Consider the following 23,225-nt stretch of genomic DNA (forward strand, 5'->3'; position numbering starts at 1 on the left):
CCCCACATCTATCCTTGTGTCTGTCCCCTTATCTGTCCCCGTGTCTCTCCCCACACCCATCCCATACCTGTCCCCACGTCTGTCCCCGTCTCTGTCCCCCTATCCATCCCCACACCCCCCGTGCCCGTTCCCGACCCCAGCCCCTCGTTTCCCCCCCGCTGTCCCGGTTTCCCCCGGCCCCCCCCGGTCTCCCCGTGCTCCCCCTTCCCCTCCTCTCCTCGCAGCCCTGCCCTCCCTCGCCCGGCCCCATCCCTTCCCCTTCCCTTCCCCTCCCCGCCCCGTCCCTCCCCCTGCAGCCTCCCCGGGACCGGGTTTTGGGATCGGGGCAGGACGGGACGCGATCGCTCCCCGCCGCCGGTGAGGGTCGGGCACCGGGGGGGGGCTTCGGGGATCGGCCCCACGGGGTCTCGGGGCTGCCCGGGGCTGCTGGCCCCAGCCCCAAAACGCGTGGCCCCCGGGGCACCCCCGGCACGGAGAGGGAGGGTCCGGGGGGTTTCTCCCTGTGTGTGGAGGAGGGAAGCACCCCAAGGGGGTCGGGGTGGGATGGGATGGGATGGGATGGGATGGGATGGGATGGGATGGGATGGGATGGATGGGGATGGGATGGGATGGATGGGGATGGGATGGGTGCTGGGATGGTGCTGGGATGGGGTGGATGGGGCTGAGATGGATGGTACTGGGATAGGATGGACGGGTGCTGGGGCTGGGATGGGTGCTGGGGCTGAGACGGATGGGTGCTGGCATGGGGTGGATGGGGTCTGGGGCTTGGATGGGTGCTGGGGAGGGTGCTGGGGCTGGGCTGGGTGATGATGGTACTGGGATGGGTGCTGGTGGTGGTACTGGTGGTGCTGGGGCTGTGATGGACGGGTGCTGGTGCTGGGAGCACAGCCCCACGTGTGCTTTGCACCCCGAGACCACCCCGATGCCCTCTGTGCCCTTATTCCATTAACGAGCCCTGCTAATTAAGCCACGGGCTGTGTGACTCAGCGGGGAGCTGCGGGAGGGGCCGGGAGGTGTGGGGGTGCTGTGCCGGGGGGGTTGGGACCTCTTGGGGTGCCCGAAGCAGCCGCTGCCCCCCCAGAGCCCGGGCACCCCGCTGCGGGGCTGGGGCAGTGCCTGGGGGGAGTGGTGGGACGCCGCCTGCCTTCATCAGCTCCTCTAATTACAGCAGCAATTAGCAGGGAACTTTTTTTTCTTTTTTTTTTGGCTTTCATCCAGCCGCATCAGAGCGCGCCATAAATCCTCCCTCAGCCTTCCCAGAGGAGCCTTGGCCGAGGCTTTGCGCTCTCCGAGGAGCCCAGGCTGGAGGCGATCTCCCCGGGGTGCTGAGCGCCCTGCGGCTCGGGGAGCCCCCCCTTCTTGCAGGATGGACCTCCCGGACCCCACCGCCCTCCCCAAGCACATCCTGGACATCTGGGTCATCGTCCTGATCATCCTGGCCACCGTCCTCGTCATGACGGCCCTGGTGCTCTGCCCGGCCACCGCCGTCATCATCTATCGGGTGCGGACTCACCCCACGCGCAACAGCATCGTGTGAGCCCGGGCTGGGCACGAGGAGATGGGGCAGGAGCCGGGCTGAAGGCACCGAGCCCCCCCGGGAGCAGCAGGGAGCCCGTGGCCCCGGAGCTGGGGGGCTGTGGGGACGGGGAGGTGACGGCTGGATGGACGCAGCTTGGTCCCGTGGTGCCGAGCTCGCCTTTGCTGGTGACCCCGGCCCCTCGCAGCTGTTTTATTTCCCCATCGGGACCCTCCCTGGCATCAGCAGCTGGGCAGCAACGGCCCTAAATGCCCGGCAAAGCTGCTCCCTCCTGGGAGTCCCAGCTCTGGGGGTGCTTGGAAAAGAAGAGTGGAAGCAGGAGGAGGGATGCGGCTTCTGGTTGCGCATCCAGAAACTCTGCTAAAGAGTCGGTGAAGGAGCCCGTCCCTGCTGCAGGGCAGAGCAGCAGCTGGCAGCAGCTTTTCCACGTCCCAGCTATCGGCTGAAACCGCAGGAGAACTCCGTGGGGCGCTTGGGTCCTGCGCATCTTGTGGGGTTGAGGAGCGTGGGCAGCCCGTACCTGTGTACCCCTCACCTGCCCCGCTCCCTGTGGCGCAGACAGCAAAGGGGGCTCCTGCCCAGGCACTGAGAAGGGCTGAAAATCTCTTGGACTGCCAGAAAATAAACAGGACTTCACTCTGCACGTGCGTCCTGCAGCTCCGTGCAGGCTGCGCTTGGTGTCGGGGCGCACGGCGGGGCCCCCTGCCTCCTGCAGCACGAATCCTCAGCAGGGGCTGCCGGTGCCCGGGGGCTTCCTGGCGGTGCTGAGCACGGTGTGGGGCCGTGGCCACGTTTCTCAGGCGTGGGTGACCTGCGTCACTGCCCCCGCAGCCACCCCGGCTCGCCCGGAGCCCTGCACGTGGCAGGAGCCCCGCGGCACCCGGCGTCCCGGTGACTCAACGCCAGAGGGGCCGTGAGCAACGGGGTGAATCAGGCTGGGATGTGGGAAAGGCGGTGGTGGGAAGCGGGTTAAACCCTGTTCGCACCGCTGAGGAGTCGGCCCCTCGGGTGCTGAAGGCTGGAAATGGGGCTGGGGGGGGGGAAGGAGCCCGGTGTGGGGATGGGGACCCTGGGGAGCGAGGACGGCCACCCTGGAGCTGTGGGATGTGGCTGTGCCGGGTAGGGACACCCCCGTATTCCTCACCCAGCCTGGAAATGCGTTTTTACTCAGCTCTCCCCTCTGGAGCCGCAGCCCTGGAGGTTCCACCCGGAGTTATTTGTCCTCCACCCGGCTCTGTCTGTCCTTTGTTCCTCCCTTCGCCCTCCCTCGCTGGCACACGCGGTGCCGGCAGCTGGAGGCGATTACACCGGGTCCGAGCAGCCCCTGCTCTGCTCCCCCCTTGCTCCCCGTCCCCCCCGGGCTGCCGGCAGCCTCGGCAGCCCCCAGGGAAATCCGCAGCGGCGGTGGCACCGGCGCAGCTTCCAGGAATCGGCGCCGCGAGAGGAAGAGGCAAAACCACGCGCCAGGCTGTGGGCGGCGAGGGAAGCCTGGCCGGGGGCGAAACGCTGCCGAGGAAAAGCCTGAGCAGCTCCCCCAGCCCTTCCCGGGGCCGTTTCCAGCTCCCCGAACCTCGTTTTCTCCCGGGGTGCGTGCGTGAGGTCGCCTTTTGTGGTGGGAGTTTTCTGGGAAGCACGGCAGAGGTTTCCAGGAAAGGCAGTGAAAAGGAGGCTTTGTTAGGGGCAAGGAGGCAAGAAGCCACTCGGAACAAAACAAGAGGCAACGGAGGGGAGGGCGAGGGGGAGCCGAGACATTTTTAAGGCATGACAAGTGGGGGGATTGGACTGGGGCTGCTGCACGCTTGGAAATTCCTCCTCCGGAGAGCCAGCAAGAGAAGCAAATCCTCGCGGGGCCCTCGCTTGGAGCAGCGCCCGAGGTGTTGGGCAGCCTTTGCCTGGCGTTTTGCAGGAGAAAAAAGCCTCCTGCTGCCCAAAGGGAGCCGGGGGCTCGCGATGTGTGCGCCCAGGCGGGGGTCAGGGCAGGTGCTGGAGCGTGCCGGGGGGAGGCAGCCGGCCCCAGGGACGCGGAGGCTGCTTGCGGCGAGGCGCTGACGCAGGATGTTATTTTTCAGCTCGCTTCCGAGCGGTGACGAGAGCTGCCAGGAGCACAGCGGCAGCCGCATCGCCTGCACGGCTCCTGCGTAACGCTGCCCAGCCGCGCCGAGGAGGTGGGGGCTCCTCGGGAGGGTCGCGGGGGGCTCGGGCAGCAGCCCCCCTGTGCTAGCTCCGGCTTCTGAGCCTGTCCCCGCAGGTCCCAGGGAAGGGGACGGGGTTTGTGCAGCCCTAAGAGGTTTGGTCATGTATTTCCAGAGGAGAGCAGGAGCTGACCCCAAACAGCTTGGCCATGGGGGCAGAGGTGGTGTTGCCTGCAGCAGCTGCTGGCACAGGGCCCACCCCAAAGCCCTAAAGGGAGGCTCACGGGCTCCCAAACCGCCCTCTGAGCTCCTGGCTGCAGTGGAACAACCAGCAGAGTCCTCGCACCCCGTGGGCTCCTCATTTCTCCACTTTGGGAAAGAACAAATCCCAGCCGGGGGCATGGACGGGGGCTCCTTTGGCTGGAGAGAGATGGGGAGCACCCAGCGGCCACCCTCATCCCCTCCCCTGCCTGGCCGGGCCTCTCTCCCATCGGAGCTTGTTTTGCTTTTCCCTCCCGTTGCACACCTAGAACAAAAGTTCAGAGGTTGCCCCGGGCCTGACGCTGTGCCAGTGCCACGCGCCGGCTCCCGGGCTGTGGCCAGGGCGCACGGGGGGACCCCTGGTGCTGTGGAGAAGGGACAAGCACCGCCAGGGGACACGGGTTTGGATGTGATCGGCTGAAAAGCACCTGGTGCTGTGCTGCGCACCCGAGCGATGAGGGGCAGGATGCTGCTGGCCCCCGGGGAGGCGGTGACGGGGGCTGGAAGTGCCGCTGGCCCCCAGCCTCAGCCCCCTGCCAAACAGCTGCAGCAGGCGGGGGCTGGCTCCAGCCCGGCTCCGGAGGAAAAACATCCGAGGAGGGAGGTTCACGCGTGGTCAGCCCCTTATTTTAGTTTGGTTTCGGAAAAAAAAAAAGCAGTTCAGGAGCGGGTCAGCTCTCCCGCGCGCGTGGAGGCGATTGGGGATGTGTGGAGGGGCCGTGGCTGGGTGCAGCCCTCCTCCTGGCCCCAAATCCCTGGGAATGACAGAAAGCTACCAAAAAAACTACCACAGGGGCAATTAGGGCAAGGAACAGGAGTGGGAGGCTCTTCCCGTGATGGGAAATAGCGGAGAGCCCCGAGCAGCTCCGTGTGCCCAGGGTGTGCAGCCCCACCGGCTGCGGGACGTGAGCGACGTGCCGGCCCCGAGCTGCAGCCCCTCCGTCCCAAACACCCCCCGAGCCCAGGAGGTGGGAGGGGAGGGTCGAGCCTGCTTGCTCTGGCTCTTGCAGCCTCTCCGGTTTTGGCAAGGAGCCGCCTCACACCGCCCACGGCCACGTCTGCGAGGGGTGAGCGGCGCATCCCGAGCACCCCCTGCCACAGGAGCACGGCGCTCGGGGCTCTGAGCTCCCCATGCGGGGGCTGAGCGCTGTGGAGGATTTCATCTCCCAGCCTGCAGCCCGCTGCCCGAGCCAGGAATCTCCAGCCGGGGGTGGAGAGGTCAAAAAGGCACTTTTATTTTTTGCTGTTGTTTGTGTGGAGTTGAAGGACCGCCCCGCAGCGCTCCGGGACAGGCTCTAGGGAAGGGCTGAGCCACTAACCCTTGGGGAAATGCCACCCAAATGACAGAGGGACCCGCAGCAACTGCCCCATGGCCCAGCTGTGGGGTCCCCTCCACCCAGAGGCACCGCTCCTTAGTGCAGGGAGGAGACCCTGCCCTGGCTGTCCCCACCACGGGCATGCCCCGTCCCTTCTGTCCCTAGAAGAGACCGGAGGTTCAGTGCTCTGCAGCCCCATTTCCCCGATTTATTGAGCAATCCCAGCTGCTTCCCATCAGCAGCGTGTCCCTGCCTGCAGCATTTCCCCCTGCTGGCCCCGAGCAGCCCCCAGGGCCGCTCACCCCAGCACGGTGAGCGTCCCCGCTGCTCCCTCCTGCACCAGCATCGGCCCCCAAACCCCAAACCGCTGCCAGTGGGTGCCAAATGCAGCCCCCCAGGGTGCCCCTTCCCACATCCCAGCTCCTCCGTGCACCCACCCCCTGCCCAGCTCTGTGGGTTTGCAGCCAGCCTGTCCCAGCACGTCCCGTTCCTGCCCTCCCCGTGGGACGGGGATCGCTCCCAGCCTCCCCCAAAGCTGTGGCCTTGCTGCCCTTCCCGGGAGGCTGCTCTTGACAAAGCCTTGGCAGGGCTGGCCCTGCTTTCTAGCAAAGACAAACTCCCACGCCGGTGCTGGCAGCGGGGTGTTTGGGGTCCCCCGAGGCTCCCCCACTGCCACCCTTTGCCCCGGGCCGGTCACCCCCTGACCGCAGCCTCCCCCCAGCTCCTCTCCGGCTGGTCGATCCTCCCATTAAATTATTTTAAAGGGCTTAAGGGAATTTACACCTCACCGCGGATATTTCCTTGGAGCCGGCCCAGGATAAATGTTTGCATTCCCCGGTTAGGCAAGCAGGGCCCTGGAAATTCCTGTCCCTGGGGACAATGAGGGCTAAGGGACCGCCGTGCCCTGCCCCCGGCCGCTGAGCACAGCATCGCTCGGGGGGCAAAGCCCCCCCAAACCCGGGGTGGCTTTGGGGAAGAAGAGGAAAGCCCCATTTGCTCTGGCTGCAGGCGTGAAGCTCAATGGATGCTTCTGCACCCCTGAGCAGCACAGCCACGGGGGGAGAGGGCACTGGAGCTGAGGGGGGACCCCACAGACCCCTGCCCAGGCTCCCGAGGGATGCTGATGGAGGGATGTGATGGGGTTGGTGCTCAGCTCCCAGCCCAGTGACCCCAGACCCCGTCCCCAGCCCGGTGACCCGCTCCGCGCGGTGCCCCCCACCCAGCACCCCCTCCCTTTCCACCCCGCAGCGCGTTGCCCCCACAAAACCCAAACCCCACGCCCCACAAATACCACCTTGGCCCCGCCACCTCCCCCATACCAAAAAAAAATAAACCCCAAACTCCTTAAAAAATCGCCCCCCCCGAGGGCGGGGGCGCTTTGCGCAGCGGCCGCCCCAGGGCGCACACGGTTAACGCGCGGCCCCGTCCCTCCCGGCGGCGATTGGCTCCGCGGGGCGGCCCCGCCGCTATTTCCCCGTCGCCACCGGGCTGGGAACGGGCAGAAGGCGACGAGGCTGAGCCCCTCCGTGCCGTTTTATCGGGGGGTGCCCGCCACCGCCCCCCCCCCCGCAGCCGCCCCCAGCCATGGGGAGCTGGTGCCGGGGAGCTTGGATTTTGTCCCTCGTCTTGGCCGGGTTCGTCCAGCCGGGGCAGAGCCAGGAGAGGGAGAAGGTATGGGGTGGGGGGCGGCCCCCCCCCGACACGGGGGACCGCGGGGATGGTGGTGTGGGGTCGCGGAAAGCAGCGGGGGGGAAGCCTCGTGTGCGCCCGGGGTGCGGAGCGGAGCAGGATCCGGCCGCACGGAGGCTGAGCCCCCCCCGGCAGAGCCCCCCCCTCCCCGTGACTCCGCGTCCTGCCAGCTCCCAAAATAGCCCCCGGGTGCCACTTTGGGTGCCCTGGGATCGCGAGGTGCCCCCCCCCGGGTTAACCCCTGCTGCTCCACCCTCGCACTTCTCCTCGGGGACCCCATCCTGCCCCGCTCCGCCCGGTGCCCAGTGCCCGGTGCCAGCCCTTTTGGGGCTGTTTTCCTGCGGGCGCTGGCACGCTGGGGCTGCTGGCTGGCCTCTCGCCTGGCTGAGAGATCCCGGCTGGAAAAAAAAAAAAAAACAAAAAACCATCCCTGCCGAGCCCTGACCCCGCTGCGTGAGCGTGCACCTCTTTGCACACGCGTGTGTGCGTAAAGCTGCCCGGCTCACCGCCGCCACCTGGGCGCACCGCAGCCAGGGGTGGCAGGAGAGGTGAGGGTGACAGCCACCGGCCCCGTCCCGTGGGTTTGGGTGGCTCTGGGACACCCCCACCCCGCTCCCCGTCCCGCAGGTGAAATGCTATGACTCGGTGCGGGGCACCATCTACGACTACGGGGCCCTGACCATCGACGGGGACGAGTACATCCCCTTCAGGAAGTACGCGGGGAAGATGGTGCTCTTCGTCAACGTGGCCACCTACTGAGGGCTCACCCTGCAGTACCTGGGTAAGGAGGGGACAGCTCGGGGCCTTGGGGACCTGGGGAAGGGGGGACGCTGCCCCCCCAGCTGCAGGATCCTGGCTCCCGGCCCCATTAACCCAGCCCTGTCTCTGCGTGCAGAACTGAATGCACTACAAAATGAGCTGGGGCCCTACGGGCTCGTGGTCCTGGGCTTCCCCTCCAACCAATTCGGGAAGCAGGAGCCTGGCCAGAACTCCGAGATCCTCCCGGCGCTGAAGTGAGTACCGCGGGGGTTGCTGAGGAGGTTTTTGGGAGCCCCCCCTGCGGGTGAGGTGTGGGTCACCGCCTGCTGTCCCCCTGCAGGTACGTCCGGCCAGGAGGCGGCTTCGTCCCCAACTTCCAGCTCTTCCAGAAAGGGGATGTGAACGGGGCCAAGGAGCAGAAGGTCTACAGCTTCCTGAAGGTGGGTGCCGTGCCAAAGGGGGGGCCAGCACCCAGCGTGCTTTGTTTTTCGGGGAGGGGGACACACGAGGCACTGACCTGTCGCCCCAACCTTGCAGAACTCCTGCCCACCGGTGGCGGAGGAGTTCGGGAACCCCAAGAACCTCTTCTGGGAGCCCCTGCGGAACCACGACATCAAGTGGAACTTCGAGAAGTTCCTGGTGGGCCCCGACGGCGTGCCCGTCATGCGCTGGTACCACCGCGCCAACATCGCCACCGTGAAGAACGACATCATCGCCTACATGCGGCAGCAGCGGGGGCAGTAGGGCCGGGGAGGAGGGGGTCACCCCAAAATGCCCTCTCCCCCCCCCCCAAAGACCCAACCCCACGCTGCATCCCCGTCCCTCTCCCCGAGGACCAGTCCCCACCGCCTCCTTCCCACCTCCACCCCTGCTGGTGACCCCCCCCCAAGCCAGCAGCTCGGCCACCAGCTCACCCCAAAGCTCAGTGGGCGCTAGGGTCGCCCCCCCGGGGGCAGAAGTCCGCATCTCCATGAAGGCCTGGCCCTAAAGCCCTTGCTGTGGGGTGGGCCGGGCCTGATCCTGCCCGGGCGCGGAGCAGCTCTTCAGTGCATTCAGGCTGCCCGCGGTGCCGCGCAGGGACGCGCTCCTCTCCCAGCCCGGGGGGCCGGACCCCGTGTTCCCCCCCCCTTAGAAATGCCAAATAAAGGCTCTGCAAACGCGCAGCCCTGCCTCTGCGACAGGATTGGGGGGCACCGAGGTGGGGACAGAGAGGGGACACAGGCGTCACCTACCTCGGCTATGGGGCAGGGGGACAAGCCGAGGATAGGGGACAGCATTTCCAGGCAGGGATGACAACTGCAGCCACCCCCGGCTGGAAAACCTCCCGGTGTTTATTCCGGCTTACAGCAATCACGGATTTATCAGCCTGGCTCCAGAGCCCTTGGCCGTGCCAGGCTGGGGCCAGGGCAGAGCGAGGGGAGCACTGATCAGGTTTCAGTCCAGAGCAAAGAAGGGAAAAAACCACGGGCAAAAACAGGCAGGAGGAGCGCTGCTGCGAGCTGTAAGCAGCACCCAGGTCCTGGAGCAAAGCATGCCCCGGCTGCACGGCTCCTGCTGGCTTGCACGTGACAGTGACGCTTGCAGGCTGGGTTTTATTTTTTCCCCCCTCCGGACTTGTTTTCCTGGAGCGAGCTCGAGTTGGAGCAGCTGGCCCCGGCCGCAGAGCCGCAGGGAGCAGGGGGACGCAGGGGACAGGGGGCTGAGCAGGCAGAGCAGGCTCTCAGATAAATAAATACGGGGTTGCTTGTGCAGCGATTCGGTTCCTGTTTTGCTCTGGCCACGTGGCTACATGGGAACAAATCTGGAAAAACAGTCTAGACAACTCCCACCTCGAGCATTTACACCGAGGCTCTTCCGGAGAAAGCTTTTCTTTCAGGAAGAAAACAAAGAGAATTCAGCTTAGCTTCGGTCCTTAAATAAATACGACGACACCAACCACCCTCGGCCCGGCTGTTCGCCTGCGGGTGCGGGCTCTCCCTGCGCCGGGAGGGGACCCGCTGGGGGAGATGCTCCTCATGGGGAGGAGGCGAAGCTCCTGGACCATGGGAAGCCCCTGGGCAGCGCCAGCTCCTCTTCCCGAAGACGTGGCCCCGCTCGCCCAGCCGGGCACACGGCCATGCCACCCGCGGGCCCTCCGGCGGCGCCGCGCTCTCCTCACGGGGCTCTCCGGCTCCGCGCAGGGCGAACGGCCGGAGGAAGGTCCTAGCTCTATGTACACGGGCACACACACACATCCTACTTCCTTCTGCTGCTAGCCTGTGGCACGGCGACGGCGCTCCTGGGCGTTACGGCAATCCGGGGCCTGCCTGTTCTGAAACAGGAGAGACACCAGCACGGCCTCAGCACCGCTCCTCGGCCACCGCGTCTCGCTCTGGGACGAGGGGCAGGAGTGCAGGGCCCCAGCCCACAGCCGTTCCCACCCTCCCCGTTGAGCACCCAGTGCCATAAACCCCAAGGATGCTCGGGGTGCAGTGCCTGCAGACATTTCCAGCACTGCTACCAGCCCCTCGTGGCTGGGGGGCTTTAGGGAAGGGGAGGAGCAGGGGAACAGAGCGGGGACTGACCCCACGGCCAGGCTTCACTGCCCATCTCCTCAAATCAGTGGGGGCTGAGGGGAAAGCACTGCCTGGAAACCCATCCCATGCCTCCCCAGCAGGTGTGCCGCCCCTGGGGCTGCAGAAGGAGCCTTACCCAAATCCTTGGGGACCGGTTTCACCCCAGGCACGGCCGGGGCGTTCTGGCTCCGGGACATGGCGCAGGGCGGGCGCCAGGGGTATTCTGGCTGCAAGAGCAGATGGAAACAAAACCGGTGAGTGACCAGGCACATACAGCACGAGGCTACACGCCATGCAGCCCAAAAAACCCCAAACCCCGAACCCCAAGCCCGCTTGCTCAGGGGACTTTGTGCTCCCCGTTGTGCCGCTGTGGGTAGGTGCTCACCGGGGGGAAATGGTGGAAGTTCTGTCCCGGCGCGTGCTCGCCTGGCATTGCCGGCGGGTATCGGATCTGCTGCCACTCGTCGAAGCCGTGGTAGACGGGGTGAGGCACGGGGGGGCTGTACTGGTACTGGTACATGGGGCAGGCGGGGCCCAGCGGCCCCGGCAGCGGCTCGGGGTGCAGCCGCTCTCCAGAAGCCTGCGAGGAGCCGGGGGAGATGCTGAGAGCCCGAGGGCAGCCCACCCACGCCAAGCACCGTCCTCCAGCCCCCCCTGCCCGAGGCTAGGAGAGGTTCTTCCTTCGTCCCACCTGTTTGTGCTGCTTCAGCATCTTCTTCAGCTTCTCCTTCTCCTCCTTCTCCCTCTGGCAGTCGTCCTTGGAGGCCCGAAGCTGGGGGCAAGGGGACAGCTTAGTGCAGAGCCCACCTGGATGCTTGGTGCCTCACAGGACTGCCTGCACCAGTGTCCCCAAACCAGACCTCCAGGAGAAGAGCAGGAGGGAGATATTTGGGAGGAGATAGCCCCAAAGCCCTCCCCATGGGCACAAACACGTCAGGCTCACTGTGGATAGCTGCTGACACCTTTCAGAGACACCTTCCTGTGCCAGGCTCAACGGGTGCATTGTGTCACCCATCCAGGCAAACTTCAGCCTGCCCAATCCAGCTCTGGCAAGGACAAGTGGCAGCAAAACCACCTCTCTGCCCCCTCCGTCCCTCCTCAGCTCCTGCTCTGAGGTGGGCACGGTGACCTCCGTGCTGACGGGGACTTGCCCCCGCAGGACCTGGCGCTGCTCACCTGGTTGTTGGAGACCACCAGCTGCTTCTGCAGCTTCTCCAGCTGCTGCTTCAGCTCCTCCTTCTCCTCGTTCATCCTCTCCCTGTCGCTCCGCTCCCTCTGAAAGTCCTCCTCAAAAATCTTCACCTGGTGGAAAGCAGGGCTGGGTGGGTGCCTGGCTCTCCCCAGGCAGGCACCGCTGCTGCGTTATCATTCCCTGAGCCCATCAGCTGCACCAAGCCCCTGGCACGCGTGTCCAGCGAAGGACTGGAGGATGCTGAGCTCCCCAGCACCACCGTGCCCCTTGTTCCTGTCCTACCTGCTGCTTGAGCAGCTCGTTCTGGGTCAGCAGCTCCTGCTGCGGCACCTTCCCGGCCGGCTCCAGGGTGGCAGCGAAGATGGGCGGTGGGGAGGCTTGGACGTTCAGGGCCTCCTCTAGTGCCTGGCGAGGAAGAGGAGGGACACGGAGGGTGTCAGAGTGGGTGACATCTCTGGGGGGCTGTGGGAAGGGGGTACAGCTGGGAAAGGGCACGAAGGACCACAAATATCCCCACTCTGGGGAGCCCAGAGGGATGGGGTGGGCATCTCCTGATGCTGCCACCCCCAGTAAGAGGGTGAGCACGGGGCAGGGGGCATCTTCCATGGCTCCTGGGCAAGGAGCTGGGCTGGAAGGGGCTGAACACGATCAGCTTTGGATGTGAGGGAGGAGAAGAGCACAGAAGCCATTTTGCAGGGGCCGAGCCCCGTCCCTCACCTTGTTCAGCCGCTGGATCTCCTTCTCCTGGTACTCCCTCTGCCTGGTGACCGGCGCCAGCTGCTCCTGCAGGAACCGCATCCTCTGCTGCAGGTCCCGCACCTCCATGGCCAGCCTGTCCTTCTCCGCCTGCAGGGTTTGGGGTCAGTCAGGGGAGGGGGACGGGGCCAGCAGCCTCCCAGCACCCGACCCCGTGGACTCGCCTCCTCCGTTTCGATGCGGGATTTGGCCAGGAGCAGCTTGCGGTCGAAATCTCTCTGCTTCTGCTCCCGCTCTGCCTCCATCTCGGTCAGCGCCCGCCGGGCCTCGGCCAGCTCCTGGTGCACGTCTGTCATCTGCCAGCAGGGAACGGGGACATTGGGGCCACCTGGAGCTCAGCAAGGCACTGCCCCGAGCCCCTTCCCCACGCGGGGTCTCCTCCGAGCACCCTCTGTGCCCGGCAGAGGGATGAGCCCTGAGGACACAGCCCCAAGCCCTACCTTCTGCTCGTATTTCTGCTTCATGGCTCGGAAGTGCTGGTCCCACTGCTTGTTCACCTCCAGCAGCTGCGGGCAGAGAGCACCAGCTGAGCAGGGGCCCAGCACGCAACCCCACAGCCCAAACCCACCCCGATCCTCCGTGCTGCTGCCTCCCTCCCAGCCCCATCCTCACCTCCCTGCGCTGGTGCTCCAGGATCTTCACCTTCTTCTCCTTGGCCTCCAGGTCTCCTCTGCCCAGCGCCTTCTCCGCTCCTGCCCCGCTCTGCTGTGGGTGCACACGCGGGGTTTTTGCAAGCCATTTTCCTTCCCACAGCCACCCCTTCCCTAAAGACCCTGAGAAGGTGCTCCAGTCACACTGGGAGAGGACTCAGATGAGGTGGGGGATATCTGTCCGGGTGTCTGCTGGCTCCCTGCTCCCTCCCCAGCCCCTCCGAGGACAACGCTGCCCCCGTACCTGCTGCTGCTCGGCAGCTTCCCTCTTGGCACTTTCCTGGTTGCTCAGCGTCACCATCCTCCGCAGCTCCTGGTTCTCACACCTGCAGGCGGAGACCCCCGGGTCAGCGGGGAGAAACCCCCCGGGGCGACCCCATCCTCTCGCTGCCGGCCACCCTCACCTGAGCTTCTCCAGGGCCTGGTTCCTCTGCTCCAGGTCCCTCTCCAGCTTGGTTCGCAGCTCCTTGTTCTCAGTGTGCAGCGTCTCACACAGCGTCTGCGGGGCGAACACCAGCAGCGTGAGGACCCCCCTGGCACCATTGCACACAAACACCCTCCTTTTACCAAAGCTGTCAGCCCCAAGACCCTCCCTGGGTGTGCACCAAGCCCCTGCCATGAGAACCTCCTTCATTCCCAGCTGTAGGGGGGTGCCCACCTCACAGAGCTGCTACAAAACGGGTCTGGTTAAATAAAAAGGGAAAAAAACCAAAACCCCAAATGGGCAGGGTTGACTCACCTGCAGGAACGACGTCCTCTGCTCGTTCTTGTGCACCTTGGAGGCCAGGCGCTTGAGCTCAGAGGCCATGTAGCCCATGCGCACGAAGACCTGGTCCTTGCTGGCCTCCTGGGTGCAGCCGCTCAGCGTGCTCTCCAGCTGCTGCAGCTGGGGCAGCAGGTTGGCGTCCTCCGTGGGCAGCGGCTCCAGGTCCTGGGCAGGGAAGGGGATGAATTGGGGTCAGAGGGGTTCAGGGAGCAGCGCGGAGTCCCCCTGTTGGGCACTTCTGTCTCTGGTTGTGTCTCTGCCCCGCTCCTGGCTGCTTGCTCACACATCCCCTCCCTCTGATGGCATCTGTGCCTGCAGGCAGCGCTGCCCTCGCTGTGCCCCAAAGACACCTGCCCTAAACCTACAGGCTGTGCTCCTCTGACCCCACACTTCTTCACCACCCACGAAGGAAGCGAGGAGCAGAGGGCAGCACTGCAAGCGTTCAGGCCGTGGCAACACCCAGGTTCCTGCCAAGGACAGAGGCACTGCAGCAGCCCTCAGCGCACTAATAAAATTGCGTTGGCTTCATAAAGGTTTGATGCCCAACCCCTGCAGCCCCACACAGTGTGCAGGACATTTATCAGAGGCTGGGGGAGCTCGGGTCGGGCACACCCTCGGGCGTCATGGCACACCCCTCCCTACGCATGCACCTTTAGGGTGTCCCTAAAGGGCTCGTCCTCTTTGCCTGAGGCTGCTGCAGTCCTGCATGCCTGGGAGAGCTGTGGCAGCACCAGCACAACACAGCCTGGCCCTGGCTGCCTCCCAGCCGGGGACACGCTGGCACACCTTTGCCCGCAGCGCTCCCAGCCCTGCTGACTCACCGGCCGCCCTCGGGAACTCCCTGGGCATCCCCAGCGGCCCCTCCTGCCCCAGTGCCCCGTACCTGGGGTAACAGCCCCGAAACTGCCACGGGAGGGGGTGCAGCACAGCAGGGACACCACCCACTTGGTCCTTTATCACCCTGTGGGAGTGTGCCGGGTGTCCAACGAGCCCCCAGCCTGGCACAGGGTGTCCCCTAATATTTGTCCCCTTGGTGCTGCCATGGGGGCTGCGATGGCTGCAGTCAGGGCACCCCCAGCAGCTCACCAGGCCATCACGGCCCTTCCCGTCCCTGCCACACTGGTGTCCCCAGATGGCAGTGGCACGGATGCCTTTCCCCCAGCCCCCTGCACACGGTGGGACGGAGCGAGGTGTGGGGAGCACAGCCCTGGGGCTGTGCAGCTCCCCCTGCCCACGACTGGCCCGGTCCCAGCCCCAGCCCCACTCACTCACCGCTCTCCCGCTGTCCTGGGGGAATCCCTGCGCTTCCACGGCCACGATCTCAAACTCCGACGAGGAGCCCTGCAACAGGAGGCAGCCAGGTCAGGTCCGACACGGAGCGGCAGCCCCCGGACGGAGCATCTCCCCGCCGTGCATCCCCCAGCAGCTCTGGCTTTCAGCACTCACACTCGGAGATTTCCGCGCTTCTGCCTCCGGCTGAGCACTGCCTGGGGCGGCCAGGGTGGAGCTGGGCTTGGGGCCGGCGGCTGTGAGAGGGGAGAAGAGAGATCCGTGAGTGCTTTGGGATGCAGAGAGCAGGGACTGTGAGCTCAGGCATGGATGCAGCTTCCCCTTTTCTGTCCCGTCCCTGCTGCCATCTCCCAAATTCCCCCTACCTCCGCTTCCCACCAGCTCCTCCAAGGCGGACGAGCCCATCAGCATTTGGTTGTCCTTCACGAGCTCCTCTGCCTTCTGCCGCAGCTTGGACGCCTCCACCTGGGACTCCTCCAGCAGCTCTCCTGGGGGGGCAGCAGTAGGATGCTCACCCGCTGCTCACCCCCCTTCCCCAGGGACCCGCGCTGCCGCAGCCCCGGCCATGAGCCCCAAGGGCTCACGAGGGAGGTGGAAATTCGGCTGCAGAAGCAGGACTCGAAAGCGGAAGCTGGGTCACGACACCAAAAGCAAAACCCGGGGTGGGGGAAGGTGGCCGAGGAGGAGAAAGGGGGTGGCACCGCTGGGCTGGGGCGTTCCAGCACCGGCACGTCCCGGCTGTTGGAGCCCCGCATCCCGCTGCAAAGCGCCCCAGGAGCTCAGCAAAGGTCCCAGCCCCTCTGCAAGCTCTGGTGTTAAAGCCCTGGCTCTGGGCACCCTTTTTACACAGCCAGGGAAGGGGCGCAGGCTGCGAGGCTGGGGCTGCCCGGCAGCCAGACCTTGTCCGCCAGCAGTTCCCGACAGACTTACCGATGCACTTTATCCCCTGCATCTTCTCCTTCAGCCGGGCGTTCTCCTCCATCAGCCGCTCGAAAGCCGCGGATCCATTCTCCTCCGTGCCCCCGCCGGGGTCGTAGATGCGGTAGGGGCCTCTCCCTTCCATGCCTGCCAGTCAGCCGCCCACCTCCCGGCCGGGCATCCCTGCGGGGACGAGCACGGCGTCACCTCTCCGCACCCCACGGGTCCCTGGTCCCCACCACGGCGAGCACGGAGGGCACCAGGTGAAGGAATTTCGCCCCGAGGGCTCCGCTCATTCCGACCCCACGTGGGGGAACGTGCCGGGCTGAGTCACGGCCACGAGAGCCGTCACGAGAGTGGGCATCACCAGCGGTCCCCGGGGAGGTGGCAGCCACCCGCATCCCCCTGGGGACGGAGACCCTGAGGTTTTGGGGCATCCCCGCGGCCGGGAGGATTCTCCTTTTCATTCAGGAGGCTCTGGGAAGGATCTGGGGCCAGGCTTGTGTTTTCTTGCTGAATGCTTTTTCCTCCCGAGTGTGAAAGGGACGGAGTCTTAAACCAAAGTCACAATTTCCTCCTGTGCAGCAGGGCAAACAAACACCGAGCCGAACCAACACACCCAGCCTGCCAACATCCTACTGGAAAGCCCCTCAGACCAAGAGTTCTGCAAATATTTCTCACCAAAAACAGAGCGGAGAGGGAAAAAAGAGGAAAATAACAACAAACCACCAAACGCTTCCACTCTGCTCCCCAGCACTGCACGCGTTGCAAATGAAAATAACAGAGGGCATGGGGCGAGGAGCAGCCTGCAAGCTCCGTGGGCTGAGCCTCCAGCAGCCAGGACACGCCGTGCCCTCGGCTTTAGACAAAGAAACCAGGTCCCCACGGAACAGGTTCCTGAAACTGGGTGCCCAGAGATGACCAGGTCAGTGCCGGGAGCACGGCACGAGGGAGGGGAAGCCCCACAGGCAGTGCACTGTTTGCTGTTAATTCCTTGCAGGTGTGGGTGGCCCAGTTAAATTCCTTGCTTCGTGGGAGCAGGTTCCCACTCCCGGCGGTGAAGCTCCTGCTGATCACAGCCCCGCTTGCCAAAACAGTTCCCTGGTGCCCGTTTGTGCCAGTGCCAGGGGCGGCTCGGCACCCAGGAGGGCGATGGGGACACGGGGCAGACCCCACAGAGCTCCCCAAGTGCCCGTCCCAAAGCTTGGGAATGGGAAGGGCTCCAGGGGGCTGTTTTGGAAGGGAAAGCCCAGCCCCGAAACCGTCTCGACCTCAGGCTCGTGCCCGTGCCAGGCGCAATCTGGGCTGACAAACCTGGGGACTTCCCGGCTGACAGCCGCCACCTGGCAGCACCCGCAGCAATTAACACCCGCCTCGTCAGGAGGTAATTAAGCACAGCATCAGCAGGAGCCTGCCCTGGGAACGGCACCTCCTGGCCTCGGCGGAGGCACGGTTGCTCGCCGGCAGGTCTGTGCCGGGGGCTGCAGCTCACACGGGGGGCTCGTCACCCCCAAAAGGGGGGCGCGTGGCAGCGGGGGGATGGCAGCTTCTCGGCTGCAGCCCCCGGCAGGCCGAGGGAGGGCTGTTTCTGGAGGAGGAGAGCAGCTGGCAGGAAGCTGAGGAAGAAGCAGGGCAGTTTCTGTGCCGCCAGCTCCCGGGGCCAGCGGGCAGCTGAAGTGGCACCGCAGTGGCACCGCGGTGACACCGCAGCCTTGTGAAACGTCCCCGTCCCCTGCCCAGGGATGCACACGGGTGAGGAGGGGGTCATGAAATGTGACAGCGGGACACACAGGGTGCTCAGGGAGGTGGCAGCACGTCCACCGCAGGGTGGACCACAACCAGACTGGATGAAACCAAAAAAAAGGCTCCAGGCTCTGCTAATTCCCAGTTCTTGTGGTTTTATCACTTCCATCAGGGAGAGAAATCTGCGAATTATCCCCCCACGAGACAGAATTCAGCAGTGAGCAAGGCGCAGGCAGCACAGAGCACTGTGGCAGCATGAGCTTGGCTGGGGGGCACAGGGTCGAGGGGCAGCCCAATTTCTGCACAGAAGCCCTAGGACAGAGCTGTCACCCCGGGGACAGGCACACGGACCAGGTCACAGCTCCCAGGCCTGCTCTCAGAGTTCCCTTTTTCTCTTAAAGGGCTGGGAGTGCTGAAATGTGCGATTTGCAACAAAAACCTCCCATTTCACCAAAAACGGGGGAGGAGAGAGAACAACAGAGAGGCGTGCCGGCACTCCCCAGCCCCACGCCTGCCGGGTTTCGGGTGGGCTGGCTGGGTTTTTTCTTCTGATTAAAACCACTCGGGTCCTCCCGGTGACTCCTCGCCGGTCACGAGATGCTCCCGGAGGAGGGAGGCAGAAAACCCTTCGGTGGCAGCACCGGGAGAGGCTGCGAGACGCCACGGTCACCGCCGGCAGCTCGGCGTTTGCTGCCCGTGGGCGGGTGCCGGGTGGAAGACGCGGGGCCGCCGGCCCTTTAGGTAGTAAATTTTCACGACAGCTCAGCAGGAGGAGAGAATGACAGAGCGAGTGGGCAGCGGAGACTCCCAGGAGGAGCTGAAAACAGCCTGGCATTTAAATAGCCGGGGAGCAGAGCCGTGGGACGCTGCGAGGTCCCCACCTGACACAGAACCTGTCCCCTCTGCCATGTCCCCGTGCTCGGGAGGGGGCACGAGGCTGGCGGAGCTCCCCCCGTGATGCAGAGCGGGGTTTTCCTCGCCCCGGCACACCCTGTTCCTGGGAAGCCTCCTCCCCAGCAGGAATGCTTGGGAGGAAAGTAAACCCTGCACGCTTACAGCATCACCCCCCACGGCACGGCCACCCGTCCTCGGCATCCCTCAGAGCCCAGCTGCACGCCGTGGGGGTGTTTTTAGCTGCATATTTTGCTGGAAAGCAGCAAAACACCGCGGCCCCAAGCCTCTTATCCCCTCCAGCTCCACGGCCAGACATCCCTTGGGCTAAAACCCTCTGCTGCTGTGCTCAGGAGGGATGGCAGGGGACACAGGAGCCCCTCTGCTTCTCTTATCAACTGCTTGGCCGTGCCACGGTGCCTCACCGGAGCCTCTGGAGTTTGCCCCCGGTGCTCCACGTCCTTCCTCACCGCCCAGGAGGTGGCAAATAAAAACCTGGCCTTGGGGACAGGCAGCAGCACCCTGACAGCTCGGCCAAGGGGATGGAGGCGCCGCAGAGCCCCCCGGGCCACACCGAGCCCCCGGGAGGGACCCCAAACGGTGACCCCAAGCCCGGTAGCAGCCCTCGGGGCTCGGGGAAGGCCGCGCTATGGGACCCCAAGGGAGGGGAGGAGCAGGCCCCGTGCCCCGGGGGGGGGGCGGCGGGCAGAGCCCTCGGGCCTAGCGGCCGGGAGGGCCCTACGGGGGGCAACAGCGGCACGGCCGCGGGGCGAGCCCACCTGCTGCCGGTTCTAGACCCGCTCCCGGTGCCGTTCCCGGTCCTGGATCCGGTCCCGGTCCCAATTCTGGACCCGCTCCCGGCGCTGCTCCCGGTCCTGGTCCTGGTCCTGGTCCCGGTCCCGTCCCGGTGCCGGTCCCGGTCCCCTCAGCCCAGCCGGAAGCGGGGCGGAAGCGCTATCCCCGCCCCCCCGGGAATTTCCCAGCTTGACCGACAGGCGCCGCAGCCAATCGGAGCGGGTTACGAGCTATAAAAGGGGCGGGTTGTGGCGGCGCAAGGCAGTGCGCGCTGTAATGGCGGCCGGGGCGGTGATGAGGGGGCGGGAGGCTGTGTGAACCCTCGCTCTTTTTTTTTAAAATAAAATTATTATTATTATTTTCGCGAGGTGGGCAGTAGGCCCGCGGCTGTCGGTTTCCTCCCCCGGCTTACAGCCACACAAAATGGCCGGGCCCCTCCTGGTGGGAAGCCCCCTCTGAGCCCCTGCTGTGGTGGGTTGGGGTCCTGAGGGGGGAAAGCTGATATGAGGGGAAAAATGGGGGAAAAAAGGGGGCTCTGCGGGAACCCTGGGCTGTCTGGTCAGAGTGTGTGCTGGAGGACCAACAGAGCTTTCCTCATAAGCAGCTGGGGCAGGGAGAATTCCCCGCTGGCTCTAATTACAGGTGGCTCTAATTACAGGGGAGCAATTACCACCTCCAGCTGCAGTGCCCGTGCCCAGCAATCCTCTCTCGGTGCCGGTGATCGCGGCTTTGCGGGCTGCAGGAATGGGCCGGAGGAGCAGGAGCCATGGGGAACGCCTTCAGGCTCCTGTGGGGCTCTGGAGCTCGCCCAGACGCTAGCTGCCTGCCTCACCTGCCCCTATTTTACCACAAAGGTATTCAAAAATAAAAATAATAAAGTAGAGAAGCCCCATACTAAGCCTGTACCCTCACATTGCTTCCTTTCTGTATACAGTTGTGCTCTCCGAGGTGGCCTTTGTGGGGCTCGTGCTGTTTCCAGCTGTCCCAGCCCTATTCTCTGCTCACTTCCATTGTTCCTCAGTAATTTGAGGTCTTGGGCTGCTCTCTGGGTTATAAAGGTTTTTAAAACACAAATTCCTTTCCCTGCATGTTCTTCCATCCGAGCAGGATGTCGCCCTTGAAGCCCTGCTGGGGTTTGAGGCATCTCGGCAGGTGCTGGCACCGCGAGGTGCTGGTCGGGGTGCTGGCGCCGTGGGGACGGGGCTGTGCTCCTCAGCCAGGCACCCCTGAACAGGCAACATCTCCCCCAGTTCTTCCCCAAATCACATATTTTACCTCAGAGGCCCAATCTTGTTCTGCAAACCCTCAGAAAACCCGCCTTCAGAGCTAAACGCAACCCCACGCGCCCAGAAAGCATCCCGTTGATACCACATTCCCCTCCAGCAAAAAAAAAAAGAGCCGAACCCAGTCCTGTTCCTCCGAGGGCAGGAGGGGTGACCTGGAGAGCTGATCTGCAGAGCTTTGGGGCTGGGGGCCGAAACACTTCTTGCGATCCCCCCCTTCCCCATCCCATTGCCCACCGAACGAAGCTGCGCGCTACTCACCCGGCTGGGCACGGAGGGTCTTGGGGAAGGGGGGACAGGAGCCCACGAGCCCTTTGGTGCAGGCACCCTCCGGCTGCGATCCCCGACTGCAGGAGCCCGGCCCAGCTGAGTTTACTTTTAGGCATGGAGAAGGGGAATTCCCCATGATGGAGGCCCCAGACAGCCTCTGCGTGGTTTTGATAGGCAGCCAGGCAGCGCTTAAAGGGCTCTCCCGTGCCATTCCTCCCAATCCGAGGGGTGCGAGGGCTTAGTCAGCCAGCGCAGGCAGGGAGGGGGCTGCCGGGGAGGCTGTGATTCACCAAGGGACTGCTGGAGGAGCGGCTTGCATCACTCGGGTTGCCTTTGAGCGGCTGCAGGTTTGCAAACGCTGGGTGCTTATCCCCAGGGAACCTGCTGCAGCTTGCAAGAGGCGCTGTCGTTGTCCCCCTGTGTGTGCCTGTCCCCTTTTTGGCCACCCAAAACAGGAGGATGCTCCGTGGGGCAGCAGGGAGGAGCTGTGCCTGCTGGTGAAGGCAGGCTGGTGTGCCAGACTTGTAGGCACTCCACAGGGACCGTGCACTGAGGTGCTCACAACTAAAGCTGGAGCTGGAATAAACACCCCAGGCTGAAATGTTTATCTGAGAGAGGCTGAACCCAGCTGCTGAGCTCCTCACTCGTGGTCCTGAGTTACCCCTGAAAGCCTGGGGGAGCTGACATCTCCACCGGGGACATGCCAGGCACATTCCTCCTGCAATAGGGCCAGGAGGACGGGGGACCCTGCTCTGCCCCCTCAAACAGCTCTCCACTTTCCCCGGCTGCTCTCTGCGTTCCTGGGTCACCCCCAGGCTGGCTGGGACAAATTTCCCCATGAGCGGGGCCGGCTGACAGCAGAACTTTCTTGTCCCGTCGCTTCTTCCTCATTCCCCCGGTCCCTCGGTGCTCACGGGGCTCACCTGATGCCGGCCGTGATTCACGGGCGAGCAGGAGCAGCTCTGGGGATGAGCTCACAGCTGCTGCTTTTACACACCAGGGTTTTTTTTGGGGGCAGCCTCAGCCTGGTGCACGTGAGGGCACCGTCATTGCTGCTGGTTCCTGCGGGGCCAGCCCGTGCTGCGGCGGGGTGAGAGCGCGGGCAGCCTGTGGGAGCAATCCTCCTGCCCTCTGCTCGTTTTAGGGTTACGTTCCCTTTGGGTTCGCCCTCCTCAGCGAGCAGCAGCCCGCAGCACCCAAGAAATCCTGCCCTAAATGCCGCCAGGCGAGCTGAGTGTGTTCACCCCGTGGAGACGATGGGATCGGGCACCCCGGGTGGCCGTGCCGGGGGCTGCCGGATCTCTGCGGGGCCCCGGGACCCCTTCTGGGTTAGATCTGCCTGGGACCCTTATGGGTTTAGGTCCTCACGAGGGTGCCCGTGGGCAGCAGCAGTGGGGTTTTGCTGGGGGCTGCTGCTGACACCGCACTGACCTGCCGCATCCCGGTACCCTGCCGGGGGAAGGAAAGCAGAAGGACGACGATGACGCTGCAAGAGCCCGGGGAGGAAGCTCCGGCCGCAGCAGGGGATTTCCAGAAGGCTGTGATCTGCTGCCTATGCAAATCAGCAACTCCAATTAACCTGGGGGGACTGGGAGGGCGAGGGGGAGAGGTGCTGGGGCGGTGGGCTGCCGGGAGGGCTTCGGGTGGGAGAGAGCTTGGTGGAGGGATGGCACAGGGAGATGTCGGGGAGGGATCCTGCTCCTCTGGGCCTCCTGCAGCCCCCTGCCTTCTTTCGGGGCTGCCCTGTGGCTTCTCGTGGATGTGGGGATGTCCCAAGGCTGCTGTCACCTGCCTCGCTTCGCCCTCTTTTTGGACGCAGCAGCTTGTGGACACCCCGAGAGCTTCCAGGAGCCAGGCCCCAGGAGCGCTCCAAGATCATTTGGCGTGCTTTAAGCTTCCGATGATTCGGAATCCCAACGTCGTGCTTCAACAGAGGGGATTTTCCCCTCTCCCTCTCTGCCCAGGCCGTGTCTCATCCCCTTGCAATCGCTCGGCCGCTTCCCAGCCTCAGCTCGCTGTGGGGAGCACCCACCGCCGAGCAGCACGCAGATGTGCAGGCAGCGCCGCTTCCTCCTCCTCCAGCTCAGGAAGAAAAAAAGCTGGAGGAATAACTCTCAGGACTCGAGGGGTTTCCCCCTTGCGGGACACGGGGAGCACGGTGGGTGAAAATCGGGAGCATCTCGCTGGGATGGCAGCGTCCGTGTGCCTGCCCCTCGCAGGTACGGTACCAAAGAGGATCTGGAGCTGACTCAGAGGCGAGGATCCGACCCTCTGCACACACAACGAGGGCTCGTGGGGTTTTTTGGATGTCGCAACCGGTGCAACCTAGCCTTGGCCGTGCCTGGAAGCCAGCCCCTGCCCGCAGCAATGCTGGGCAGTGCAGGGCTGCAGGCCCCTGGCCCTGACATTTTGTCCTCACCTT

At 64.8% G+C, this 23,225-nt stretch overlaps 3 protein-coding genes across 4 annotated transcripts; 2 read left to right on the forward strand and 1 right to left on the reverse strand.

The window, feature by feature from the left end:
- Nucleotides 1-215: 215 nt before the first annotated feature.
- Nucleotides 216-2,180, forward strand: SMIM3 (small integral membrane protein 3). Its single transcript, XM_084535656.1, has 2 exons — nucleotides 216-357; nucleotides 1,219-2,180. Exon 2 carries the CDS (start codon nucleotides 1,367-1,369, stop codon nucleotides 1,535-1,537), a length of 171 nt encoding a protein of 56 aa, XP_084391782.1. The 5' UTR covers nucleotides 216-357; nucleotides 1,219-1,366; the 3' UTR covers nucleotides 1,538-2,180.
- A 4,538-nt stretch (nucleotides 2,181-6,718) lies between these two features.
- GPX3 (glutathione peroxidase 3) lies at nucleotides 6,719-8,857 on the forward strand. Its single transcript, XM_084535655.1, has 5 exons — nucleotides 6,719-6,917; nucleotides 7,563-7,716; nucleotides 7,831-7,948; nucleotides 8,035-8,134; nucleotides 8,232-8,857. Exons 1-5 carry the CDS (start codon nucleotides 6,831-6,833, stop codon nucleotides 8,436-8,438), a joined length of 666 nt encoding a protein of 221 aa, XP_084391781.1. The 5' UTR covers nucleotides 6,719-6,830; the 3' UTR covers nucleotides 8,439-8,857.
- Nucleotides 8,858-9,827: 970 nt separating this feature from the next.
- Nucleotides 9,828-19,391, reverse strand: TNIP1 (TNFAIP3 interacting protein 1). Of its 2 annotated transcripts, none has more exons than XM_084535651.1 (18): nucleotides 19,235-19,391; nucleotides 15,834-16,004; nucleotides 15,269-15,391; nucleotides 15,060-15,139; nucleotides 14,886-14,954; nucleotides 13,587-13,778; nucleotides 13,252-13,346; nucleotides 13,092-13,173; nucleotides 12,810-12,899; nucleotides 12,638-12,703; nucleotides 12,362-12,493; nucleotides 12,159-12,287; nucleotides 11,724-11,846; nucleotides 11,426-11,551; nucleotides 10,941-11,021; nucleotides 10,635-10,829; nucleotides 10,386-10,476; nucleotides 9,828-10,005 (listed from the first exon to the last, which is right to left on the reverse strand). In XM_084535651.1, exons 2-18 carry the CDS (start codon nucleotides 15,964-15,966, stop codon nucleotides 9,980-9,982), a joined length of 1,833 nt encoding a protein of 610 aa, XP_084391777.1. In that variant the 5' UTR covers nucleotides 15,967-16,004; nucleotides 19,235-19,391; the 3' UTR covers nucleotides 9,828-9,979. The 2 variants fall into 2 exon arrangements, with proteins under 2 accessions (XP_084391777.1, XP_084391776.1); XM_084535650.1 differs by having other exon boundaries at nucleotides 12,810-12,902; nucleotides 19,235-19,381.
- Nucleotides 19,392-23,225: the final 3,834 nt, after the last annotated feature.

This window comes from Aythya ferina (genome assembly GCF_964211825.1).
Source record: "Aythya ferina genome assembly, chromosome: 14".
Classification (NCBI taxonomy): domain Eukaryota; kingdom Metazoa; phylum Chordata; class Aves; order Anseriformes; family Anatidae; genus Aythya; species Aythya ferina.

Coding starts and splice junctions, on each gene's coding strand:
- SMIM3 (XM_084535656.1), top strand. CDS start 1,367: ATGGACCTCCCGGACCCCACCGCCCTCCCCAAGCACATCCTGGACATC.
- TNIP1 (XM_084535650.1), bottom strand. CDS start 15,966: ATGGAAGGGAGAGGCCCCTACCGCATCTACGACCCCGGCGGGGGCACG. Junction 12,494..12,637: donor AGCAGAAATACGAGCAGAAG/GTAGGGCTTGGG, acceptor CCCTGCTGGCAG/ATGACAGACGTGCACCAGGA. Junction 10,477..10,634: donor ACTTCCACCATTTCCCCCCG/GTGAGCACCTAC, acceptor CTGCTCTTGCAG/CCAGAATACCCCTGGCGCCC.